Genomic DNA, 10,911 nt, shown 5'->3' with positions numbered 1-10,911 from the left:
CCGATTCGTAGACGGCATTTCTAACCAAGTCGGCACCCCCATATGCGCAGCATTAAACCAGCCACCCTGGTTCGCAATTTGTGTACGATGCCTGTAGTGGGCAGTTCCGTACACAAGTTTTCACTACTGACTAGTATAACTTTTGGCTCCCGAAGTGTTGTGGAAGCATCTCCTCCGTTTGGAACGTTGGGTTTGAAGCCAAGTGGTTTGTTTCGTTACAACCATTTCCTTGTTACATATCACGGATAAAATGGCCACCGTACGCCTCCTCTCATTGCTGGTCCTCGCGTTTCTGTGCCAAGAAGGTGAGGCAATCTCAGGTGCATAATCATGGGTGCGTGCATCTCCGGGGAACAATGTTTTATGGAGCAGCATATTTGTGTGGCGACGTAGATATGCTGACGGCCTTAGGAAATCGACTTCCAGCTTCGTCAGGTCATCTAGTAGGGGTGCTGGCATTGAACGTGTCTTTGGGGATCGCATTCCGCTGCACAGGTGCCCTGGCTGCAAACGTAACAAGCAGCAAGCCGCCGCTGCCGTCAAACAAGCAGCCGCTTTCGCCCCCGCCGTCAAACCTGCCGTCAAACAAGCAGCCGCTTTCGCCCCCGCCGTCGACCCAGCCGTCAAACAAGCAGCCGGTTTTGCCCCCGCCGTCGACGCTGCCGTCAAACAAGCAGCCGGTTTCGCCCCCGCCGTCGACGCAGCCGGCAAACAAGCAGCCGGTTTCGCCGCCGCCGTCGACCCAGCCGTCAAACAAGCAGCCGCTTTCGCCCCCGCCGTCGACCCAGCCGTCAAGCAAGCAGCCGGTTTCGGCCCCGCCGGCGTCCAACAACCAGCCGCCAGTGCGTCCTCCGCCACCGGTACCGGCGGGCAAGCAGCCGCTTCCATCTCCCCCATCACCTCCATTAACGAATAAGGCGCCGCCGCCGGCCCCCAAGAAGTGAGCAGAACGGTAATAAGGGTTGTACCGTTGGTTGTAAGGGTTTTACCGTTTGTACGGCACTCCGGTAGCTGATTATGCTGTTGCCTGCACCGATCCTGGTGGCCTGCTGGTAGCTGCTGGACCGCGAGGCTAGCGGGGCGGCATGGGCGGTAGTAGTACTGGGGCCCATGACGATGCAGGGAGAGCTATGTGTGTATGTATGTACGTATGTATGTATGTATGTATGTATGTATGTATGTATGTATGTATGTGTCGCGTGTGTGATATGGCTAGTAAGGGTATTGCGGGGTTGTACGAAACCCCAGACATGTGTATCAATATCCCAGTGACACCAGATGCCTCTAATCGAGTACGTGCATGTGCATCTTGACTTGGTCGTGTTGTTATTTGTGGTTTTCGTGCGTGGGTGTAGATATCGACTGCTGATTGTTGAGTTTTTGGATTGTGGTTCATTTTTAGGGCTTTGGACTTTGTTTCTAATCGTAAAGTTGAATTAGGTAAAAGACGCACCGTGATGTGTGAGGCAGGTTTTGTGTGGAGCTGTTGTTGGTCCCTTTACACGTGCATGGATTGTTTTTATGGTTTTAGCGTAGCCTACGGCCGATGATGGCATCCATATGCCCCGAACGACGGCGAAGGGTCGTTGTTGACAACAACCCACCTTGGAAGTATGTACTCGGACCTCATTTGTATTAACACTGCGACCTTTGCCAGTATCAATGGATCAAGTCCTTGTAAGCTCCACCGCAGCTGGCACCAGCTTTGGTTGGATGCAGGTGGTGAGTTGCTGAACCCGGCGAATTCATTCTGAAGTCGGATGGGGGTGAATGGATTAGGGTGCCCCTCTAGCAGGGGAGAGCAGGGAACTGCCTCCAAGGGAAAGGGGGCCGCTGGTGAAGCTTAACCACCACCCTGTAACAACATACATACATACCCGGAGATTTTTTCGTGTCCTGAGGGCATCAGCCCTAGGCAATTGCCAAACATCACGTCGCCCGAAACACCTACCCGCTGCAAAACCTGTCTGTGGACATTTAGGAGTAAACCTCTCTTCAATTCGCAAACCAACGTCAACCTGAACAGCGCCCCGGAACCCCTCGGGTCCCATTACTTCTGCCACCGTTCTGCTGCTGGTACGGTAGAAAGGTGTCGGTCATTTCCCCACATCTGGGAGCCACGGGGGTCAGAAATCGGTGGGGGTTAGAGCTCAGGTATGGCTTGTTCATGTGCCGCCTCAGCTCGCCCATGAACTTGGAGCTCAGGGTACTATCACCTTACTGGATGTGGATTAGACTCCTTCCCTCGGGATGTGGATATGGATATGGCCCCCACTCTGGATAGGGACTTAGAAGTGGTCCACCCTGCTGAGATTAGAGGATGGTTGACCGGTACCCAACCCCAGGATGAGAGGATTAGGACCCCTGTCCTCGGTTACGAGGTACGGAGAACTGCTGCGGTACCCCAACGTTAAGTAGAGGAGAGACAACGCTCGGGCAATTAGTTGTTGGGATTCCACACCGGGGCACTATTACGTCCCGCTGGATCAGGGCTAGGCTTCGGTTCTCATGGCGGCAGATTGCCCGTTACGGATGTTATTGATTATCTAATACTTCTGTTAGTGGCAGTGCAGAGGTTTGTTGTTGACCAGCGGTTTTTTTTGCGGAATATAATCCGAATTCGGAATAAAAAATTGTTCGCGGTCCTGAAAATTAAGAATATATAAATAATGTTCCGACCGTACGAGTTCATTCCTCCAGCCAAAAATGGACTGTTTAGGCCAGGGCCGCTAGAATCTTACAGGAGACCTGCATCTTAACCATATCATAGTACTTAATGCCATGGCTACTGCTAGGAACCTCACGCCCGAAAGTCAACGAGGAATCACCGGATCAAACGCTGCGAAATATTCGGACCCGAAGCTCCCAAAACGTGGAAGGCCATGAAAGAAGATATTAAACTTCACTGAAGCGATTAGCGACGTTAATGAAGACGGCCTAGAGGTCGTAAGCAATGTTGACCGTTCGTTTCAGGTGAAGGTCGGCGCTCGAAGTGGACCCTTGAACAGGCCCTTAGCTCCCAGGCACGGGGATGTGCACCCAAAAGCATGCGGCAGACCTGCAGGCTGGTTATGTTCATAGATAGACATTTAAGGGTACAGTCATGAGTGATTTGCCTTAGAGCTGGGTTGAGACTTGGCACGGCTTCATAAAAAGCAGCACTGGGGTTTCATTCGGGTGAAGTTTCACGTGTACGTCCAGATATGGACCGAGCACCCTATCTTTGCACCGAGTCTTTGCCAAAGTGGTCTTCGGCCTCTGTGCTAGGAGGCTGGCTAAGACTTGTAGTGTTACTCCTCTCTGAAAGTGTCCATTTAGCTTATCAAATTGCACACAGACAGCCGCATTGCGCTGATATCACGATACGCAGTGCCTTGCCGCCCTTCGTTCCAGCAAGCGCTCGCTGTTTGCGCAAGTAAGAGCTAGCAACCAATCCTCCATATCGGCAAATGGCGCAAACACTGAACTGTTAAGCGCGATCTTTCGTGCAAGCACGGCGTGTAACGTGCCCATATATAATCTCACCAAAGCCTCACCTGACAAAGGCCAGTTTAGTAAGCTGCTGCTGTTCCTTTAAAAACACCGCCGCTGGCCGATTCGTAGACGCCACTTCTAAACCAAGTCGGCACCCCCATATGCGCAGCATTAAACCAGCCATCCTGGTTCGCAATTTGTGTACGATGCCTGTAGTGGGCAGTTCCGTACACAAGTTTTCACTACTGACTAGTATAACTTTTGGCTCCCGAAGTGTTGTGGAAGCATCTCCTCCGTCTGGAACGTTGGGTTTGAAGCCAAGTGGTTTGTTTCGTTACAACCATTTCCTTGTTACATATCACGGATAAAATGGCCACCGTACGCCTCCTCTCATTGCTGGTCCTCGCGTTTCTGTGCCAAGAAGGTGAGGCAATCTCAGGTGCAGTATCATGTGCGTGCACCTCCGGGGAACAATGTTTTATGGAGCAGCATATTTGTGTGGCGACGTAGATATGCTGACGGCCTTAGGAAATCGACTTCCAGCTTCGTCAGGTCATCTAGTAGGGGTGCTGGCATTGAACGTGTCTTTGGGGATCGCATTCCGCTGCACAGGTGCCCTGGCTGCAAACGTAACAAGCAGCAAGCCGCCGCTGCCGTCAAACAAGCAGCCGCTTTCGCCCCCGCCGTCGACGCTGCCGTCAAACAAGCAGCCGGTTTCGCCCCCGCCGTCGACGCTGCCGTCAAACAAGCAGCCGGTTTCGCCCCCGCCGTCGACGCTGCCGTCAAACGAGCATCCACTTCCGCCGCCGCCGGCGTCCAACAACCAGCCGCCAGTACGTCCTCCGCCACCGCCACCGGCGGGCAAGCAGCCGCTTCCATCTCCCCCATCGCCCCCAATAACGAATAAGGCGCCGCCGCCGGCCCCCAAGAAATGAGCAGAACGGTAAGCCAACCCCGACAGTACTTGACATTAGCACTTTGCAGTTGGTGGTTAATGATATTGCGGGTTTGAGGGGTCATACAATTGTCAGCATTTTGTAGAACAGAGTGGTCTTGCCACCACGAACTTATGCTCACTGCTGTGTTAGAGAGGGTGACTTCAAGCCGCATGATGATAGTCGGAGGTGACTCCCCATGGCTCCTGTCGCCCCTGTCATGGTCCAGACCATTACAGAGGTTCATCTCTCACAGGCTTTTCCCCCTCCCACGTCCCCCCCCCTCAACCACCAACAACAATACGTGGCTACCTGTCCTCTACACAACAGGAATGTACGGTATTCCGGGATTTTATTACTTTGGCAAATGCTCGAGGCCTCCGAAGAGTTGCAGTGTGCCGCGATGAAGCTCCGGGCTGTGGGTCGGATTGCTGAGCTGCTGGCGTTTCGCAGCACCGGACTTCACCCAGCTTGCGTCACCACTTGCCCACACGGGCATTCCGGCTTGCCACCAGCAGGCCGACAAATTTGCTTTCATTTCTCTATGAAGTACGCAAGCTGCTCGTTTGTACAATTACTTTGGCCAATGCTCGGGGCTCGGTGTGTCGGCTTCCTGCCTCCCGCGCTCTGACAAGCATACCTCTCACAGCATCAGCACTGCTGCAACAAGCACAGCTCCCACCACCCATCAATTGTCACACGTGCCACCCTTGCTACCGGCCTGTACGGATGCAGAGGGGCCCCGCCCTTTACCCGGCTTCGAGGAAGCCGACACCCGACTTGTCGTGCGTGGGTGTGCAGATGTCGATTGCCGTGTTACATTTGTTGAGTTTTTGGATGGTAGTTCATTTTTAGGGCTTTGGACTTTTGGCTAATCGTAAATGTTGGATAAGGTAAAAGACGCACCGCAATGTGTGGGGCAGGTCTTATGTGGAGCTGTTGTGGTTCGTTTGTCATGGTTTTAGTGTGGAGTACGGACGCTAATTGCATATGGATGTCCTGCACGACGGAGAAGGGTCGTTGTTGACAACAACCCACCTTGATAAAAAGCCGGTCCTCCTATTTATTAACACTGTAATCTTTACCAGTTTCAATTCCCTTCCCCCCTTCCACTGCACCGGGCACCAGCGGATGCTGGTAATGTGTATATGTAAGTGTGTGTATGTGTGCATGTGTGTATGCATGTATGTGTCTTAACACCTTCTGGAGTTGCATTTCTCTCCAAAGGTGTAACGAGGGCCTAGACATACATACATACATACATACCCGGAGATTTTTTCGTGTCCTGAGGGCATCAGCCCTAGGCAATTGCCAAACATCACGTCGCCCGAAACACCTACCCGCTGCAAAACCTGTCTGTGGACATTTAGGAGTAAACCTCTCTTCAATTCGCAACAAACCCGTGTTGAACGAAACCCGTGTCGATACAACTCCTTGTGAACCGTACATTTATACTATGTGGATTGATGGATCCGGTTGACATGATACCCTGTAGCTTGGCCCCAAATTAGCACGGAGGCCCCACACAAGACGGCTCCATATGCCCAATAATACGCTGAACGCACAATAGGGCACTCTTCTCTTGCTGGCCCGCGCCCAAATGGTGCAGGAACAATTAGCGTCCAGACCGGGGGTGTTGCCACACATACATCCCCACGGCCGTGTCGGACGCCTTGGTGAATTAGAACCAGCAACTCGTTTAAAACAGCCCCTCGGACCCCTCAGGTTCTCATGGCTTCGGTTCTCATGGCAGCCGATTGCCCGTTATACTGGATTCACATGCTACGTTACGTTGCGAAAACTTTTTTGGAAAAGTGGGCCTGAAAAAGTCACCCAGTTCACATGGGACATTACGACGACGTTGTGTTCGTTGGCGCGAGCTGATGTTCAATTCTCAATGGCAGTGCTTGAGCGTGTGGGCCGACGCGGCGCGGCCCATGCCGCCGGAAGTGCGGCCGACTTGCCATTTCGCGGATGGCTTCAGCCCTGATACTACAATCCTGGGTTACATATTGGCTATGTAAGCGGTCGTGCGCGGGCGAGCAACACGAGCGGCGTTGTCCTTGTTCATTTTCCAAAATAAACTGCAGCGATGTGACTAGACATTCGGTCGGAGTGCAAAGCGCGCACAATTTGTCAAATATGTGGTCTTTATAAGCGATTGGGCTTGGCTGTTTGTTATAACTCGCGAAATTGGCGACGCAATTCAGGTAACGGTACGAGGGGTCGAAATTCAAACCCCCCCCCGGGTCACTTTAGACTTTTCGTCCACTTTACCGGTAACGTACCGTTACCATGTCCGAACCGACCACTTTTCCCAAAAAGTCTTAACGTAACGTAGCATGTGAACTGGCTATTACGCATGTTATTGATTATCCAATACTTCTGTTAGTGGCAGTGCTGAGGTTTGTTGACCGTTCAATTCAGGTGAGTGTCGGCGCTTGAAGTGGACCCTTGAACAGGCCCTTAAGCTCCCAGGCACGGGGATGTGCACCCAAAAGCATGCGGCACACGTGCAGGCTGATTAAGTTAACAGCTAGACATTTAAGGGTACAGTCATGAGTGATTTGCCTTAGAGCTGGGTTGAGACTTGGCACGGCTTCATAAAAAGCAGCACCACGCTGTTTCAGTCTTGTCAGGGCTAGGTTGTTTTTTATGTTATCACCCTGGATTAGACATACTCAAATTAGAATTGACAGCCTTGTTTCGTTGCACGGTTTGTAGGGACAATAGAGTAACCGTCCTGGATAAGCCAATGCCCAAGACGCAATGCGTTAGTGCAAAAAATACGATTTTTGACGTCTTTCTTTGAATATATACTGGGTGGCAAATACTGGCACAAACTTAGGGCGTAAGGCCGGCCTGCTTATTGGTACGACAAATTGCGGTTGGTTGTACTGTATGGGCAACGCGAAATGTCACCCCGTTCCCAAACCCAAAAATTATCAGACTGGCAGTTTTATTTAGGTAAGTTATCACGAAAAGATGTCACCTCTGGTTTAGCTTTCCGCTTGACACGGAAGAGGGAAGGACAATAAGTAAAGATTTAATGACGCAACCCCATGAAATGGGCTTTACTCAAATCTCTAATCTACCTTAAAACTTATGAATTGGTAACGTCGAGGCTCGCCGCTAAGCGGTGACAGCCTCTTTCCGATGATATGGAGGACCTGAGTATAAGGCCAGGATTTAACCTTCATGCAGCATTTCGTGGACACCTCTCGCCTGTTCGGCGAATTACATATAATGCTCACACGAAGCAGTTCCTGTCCATGGACGAGCACACGCTCAAGGCATGGAGCGTCAACCGCGATGGAACCACGCGAGTTCAGTACGACGTTCAATTCCCTAGCTATCAGCAGAACTTCATCACCTCGATGGTGCTCAGCCGGGAGCTTAACCTGCTGTTCACCGCATGCCTGGATGACAACCTGCGCCTGTACAACGAGCGGCTGCGACTCAAGAGCTGCATGCCCTGGTCAAATGGAGTTGTGCGGGAGGTAGGCGCGTCTCAGGGACGCGGCTGGTAAGGGCTGCCCCTTCCAGCTGCCTAAGGCGGCCGTGGGGTGGACGCGGACGAAACATGGTGCTCCACAGCTTCGGCCAGCCGCCCGGCCGCACGGGCGACTTACAGAAGTCTTCCCCTCAATTCACTCGCAACCATCCATAATTTTCTGATCCTCTAATTTCTGCCCTTTCCGGTGTCTGTGGGGAAGAGGAGATTGGAAAGGGAAGACAGGGGCACAGCGCGGCAGCCACACACTACAAGGTGGTGGTTCAGCCCTTTCCTTCCTTACGTATACTTTTGTAGCTGGTCCTGGCCCTGATGATTACGAGTTGGAGGTTCGGGCCATTCGTGTTCATCACCACTGCCACCGCCGCTTCTCTCTCCTTAACCGCCTCGACTGACTGTCCTGGTTTCCCGGAGAGAGGGGAAGGGGGAGGGAGAGGCGCAAAGGAAGTGAGGGAGAGGGCGCGGAAGGGGAGAGGGGCCCGGGGGTGGCGAGGGGATCTTCTCGGGGGTGACTTTAGGGGGCCCGGACCACACACACACACACACACACACACACACACACACACACACGTATCACACGTAGTGCGGCGGATATCAATCAAAAACATACACGCATACGCACGTACACACGCAGACGCACTCTGCCCCTGCCTTCTCCTAGTGTCCATTATCGTCTGTCTATATGTGTGTGTGTGTGTGTGTGTATACACGGAACCCCTCAGGGCCGTCCCGAGGCAACAGGCGAGCCTGCTAGGACCTGGGATCGGTTAAGGTTGTTGGTTTACGTTTCGTCGGGTTTTGTGAAATAACCGCTACCCTAGGGTTGTTAACTCCCCCCCTCCCCCACCCCCCCACGTGAGTGAGACACACACTGCTCGTACACCTCTCTCGCCCCGACCGCCACGGCCCCTTGACCAGCCCCGTGCATGATAGGGAAGGGCACAGTACGGGGACAGCAGTAGATGGGTATGAATAATGCAGGGTACGATGGCCGTACAATAGTACGGCAAAATCTATGGTCCTAGGAAGTCCAACGCAATATCCGCATGAGGGCGGAATGGTGCTCGGACCCCCGTGGGTATGGGTACGTCGTACAGGGTGTTCGGGTGTGGGATCCTTCCCCCCGGGGCCCGACAGGGTCGGGACATGTCCCCCCCCCCCCAAGGGGGTCGTGGGGGGTTGGGGTCACATCCATTACATTACATTACATTACATCCACATTTGTTGACAAGGGGAGCGGCAGCACTTAGGGTTTGTGTTTGGTTGCCTTGGGTTGTGTAAGGGAGAGGAGGGGGGAGGGAGGGAAAGGGAGGGAGAGGAGGAGGGGGGATGGGAGAGAGAGGAGGAGGCGCAAATAAGGCCGTGCCGAAGCAGCGCTCTCTCCGCCTCCCCTCCTCCTCTCATCCCCCACCTCGTTTGCCTCATCTTCCCCCCACCCCCGGGGGGGGCTCATACAGACGGGGGGGCGGGGACCAGGTTCATCGTCCTTTGTTACTTTTCCGTTGTCCGTTGTCCGTTGCGTCTTGGTGGTTAACCGGGTGGTTGATCCCGAGGGATTTACGACGAGCTCAGTCGCTTACGTACGAGGCTATGAGCGCGTATGCGTTTGTATGGATTCTCGTACGTGTGTGAGCTCATAGAGGTCATACAAGTTTTCCTCCCCCTCCTCCACACCCTCCTTACGTTTGAAATTTGAAGAAACACACAGACACAAAGGCTCACAGACACGAACCAAGCGTAAACCTTGGAGGGTGGTGGTGCAGGGCCGGGTGAGGTGGGTTAAGGTGATGAGAGTCGAGGGGGGAGTACGGCGGGGGGGAGGGGGGTTGGGCTAGGGAATGGGGTGTCAGACGTGGCTCGAAGTGCATCACAAAGGCAATGTATGGTTTCGGGGCATTGATCGCCCCTACCCGCCTCCCCAAACCCACTGTGGAGTCGTCAGATCTCCTCAACCCAACCACATCTCTCTCTCTCCCCCCCTGCCGCCTACCTCCCCAGCCGCCTCTTTCTGAGTCTAGGCGGAGGGAGGGAAGGAAGGGGAGAGGGAGGGAAGGAAGGGGAGAGGGAGGGAAGTCCCAGAGCTCTGAACGGCCCAACGAAACCCCCCTCTCCCCCCTCTCGCCCCTCAATGCCCATCCGCATTGGGAGGGAGCCGCCGCCGGTGGACCAGCGGACCAGCGAGCGGCCCCTCAGCTGCAGCGCCATCGCGCACATCAAGAAACCGCCAGCCAGTGCACCAAATTGCAACTTATTTCCCCATCATGCATCCCAAGGGTTCCTAAGGGGGGGCCCCGCCCCGATCGGTACCTTGAGGTATCCGCACCTGCATCCCCCACCCGGCCACATACCCACATACCCACATACCCACATACCCACACACCCGCACAGCACCCCGCGACTGATTTCCCCTTTCTGTCCTCCCACCCATCACCCGCCCTCGCATCCGGCGCCGTCGGTACGGCAGATCCACACGCCTCCCCCCTTCCTGCCCTCCCCCACCCCTCCTCCCCCCCGCGCCCTCCCCTCCTGCGCTCCTAGATGGCGTTCTACGAGCCGCGTAGCCTGCTGGTCACAGCAGGGTCGTACGGCGTCAAGGTACGGCACACGCCATCACGACGCTGCTTGTGAGCAGCTCTGGTGTCCGTGCGGCTTCCCCGGACAACACGTACAAGTGTTAGGGTTTACGGGAGCGATCTAACAGTGTTTATGAAATAATACGGTATCCATCGCGCACGCACACACACACATACAGACAGACATACAGACAGATAGACAGACAGACAGACAAACATATATACATCACACCCGTCCCATATGAGGTCCAGTAGTTACCGTGGGCCAGCGTCGGGCCCGTCGGTCAGATTACGTATGGCACGTATATACATACATACATACATACATACATACATACATACATACATACATACATACATACATACATACATACATAGGCAGGCGGCTGGCAGAAGTTAAGGCCTGACTTCTGCT

The 10,911-nt window shown here is 53.8% G+C and overlaps 3 protein-coding genes across 3 annotated transcripts in view; all 3 read left to right on the top strand.

The window, feature by feature from the left end:
* Positions 1–250: 250 nt before the first annotated feature.
* On the top strand, positions 251–944 carry VOLCADRAFT_87738 (uncharacterized protein; the record flags this gene model as incomplete). The annotated part of the gene is made up of 2 exons (XM_002947483.1): positions 251–305; positions 496–944. The coding sequence occupies 2 exons, from the start codon at positions 251–253 to the stop codon at positions 942–944; spliced, it is 504 nt and encodes a 167-aa protein (XP_002947529.1).
* A 2,899-nt stretch (positions 945–3,843) lies between these two features.
* VOLCADRAFT_87737 (uncharacterized protein) lies at positions 3,844–6,233 on the top strand (the record flags this gene model as incomplete). The annotated part of the gene is made up of 3 exons (XM_002947482.1): positions 3,844–3,898; positions 4,087–4,307; positions 6,135–6,233. The coding sequence occupies 3 exons, from the start codon at positions 3,844–3,846 to the stop codon at positions 6,231–6,233; spliced, it is 375 nt and encodes a 124-aa protein (XP_002947528.1).
* A 1,337-nt stretch (positions 6,234–7,570) lies between these two features.
* Positions 7,571–10,911, top strand: part of VOLCADRAFT_87736 (uncharacterized protein) — a gene marked incomplete at both ends in the record, with an annotated part of 4,512 nt that continues 1,171 nt past the window's right edge. The window contains 2 exons of the mRNA XM_002947481.1: positions 7,571–7,909; positions 10,462–10,518. Of these exons, the coding sequence (XP_002947527.1) occupies positions 7,571–7,909; positions 10,462–10,518 (396 nt within the window). The remainder of the gene's footprint in view (positions 7,910–10,461; positions 10,519–10,911) is intronic.

This window comes from Volvox carteri (genome assembly GCF_000143455.1).
Source record: "Volvox carteri f. nagariensis unplaced genomic scaffold VOLCAscaffold_6, whole genome shotgun sequence".
NCBI classification, from domain to species: domain Eukaryota; kingdom Viridiplantae; phylum Chlorophyta; class Chlorophyceae; order Chlamydomonadales; family Volvocaceae; genus Volvox; species Volvox carteri.
This window is presented reverse-complemented; position numbering and strand designations above follow the sequence as displayed.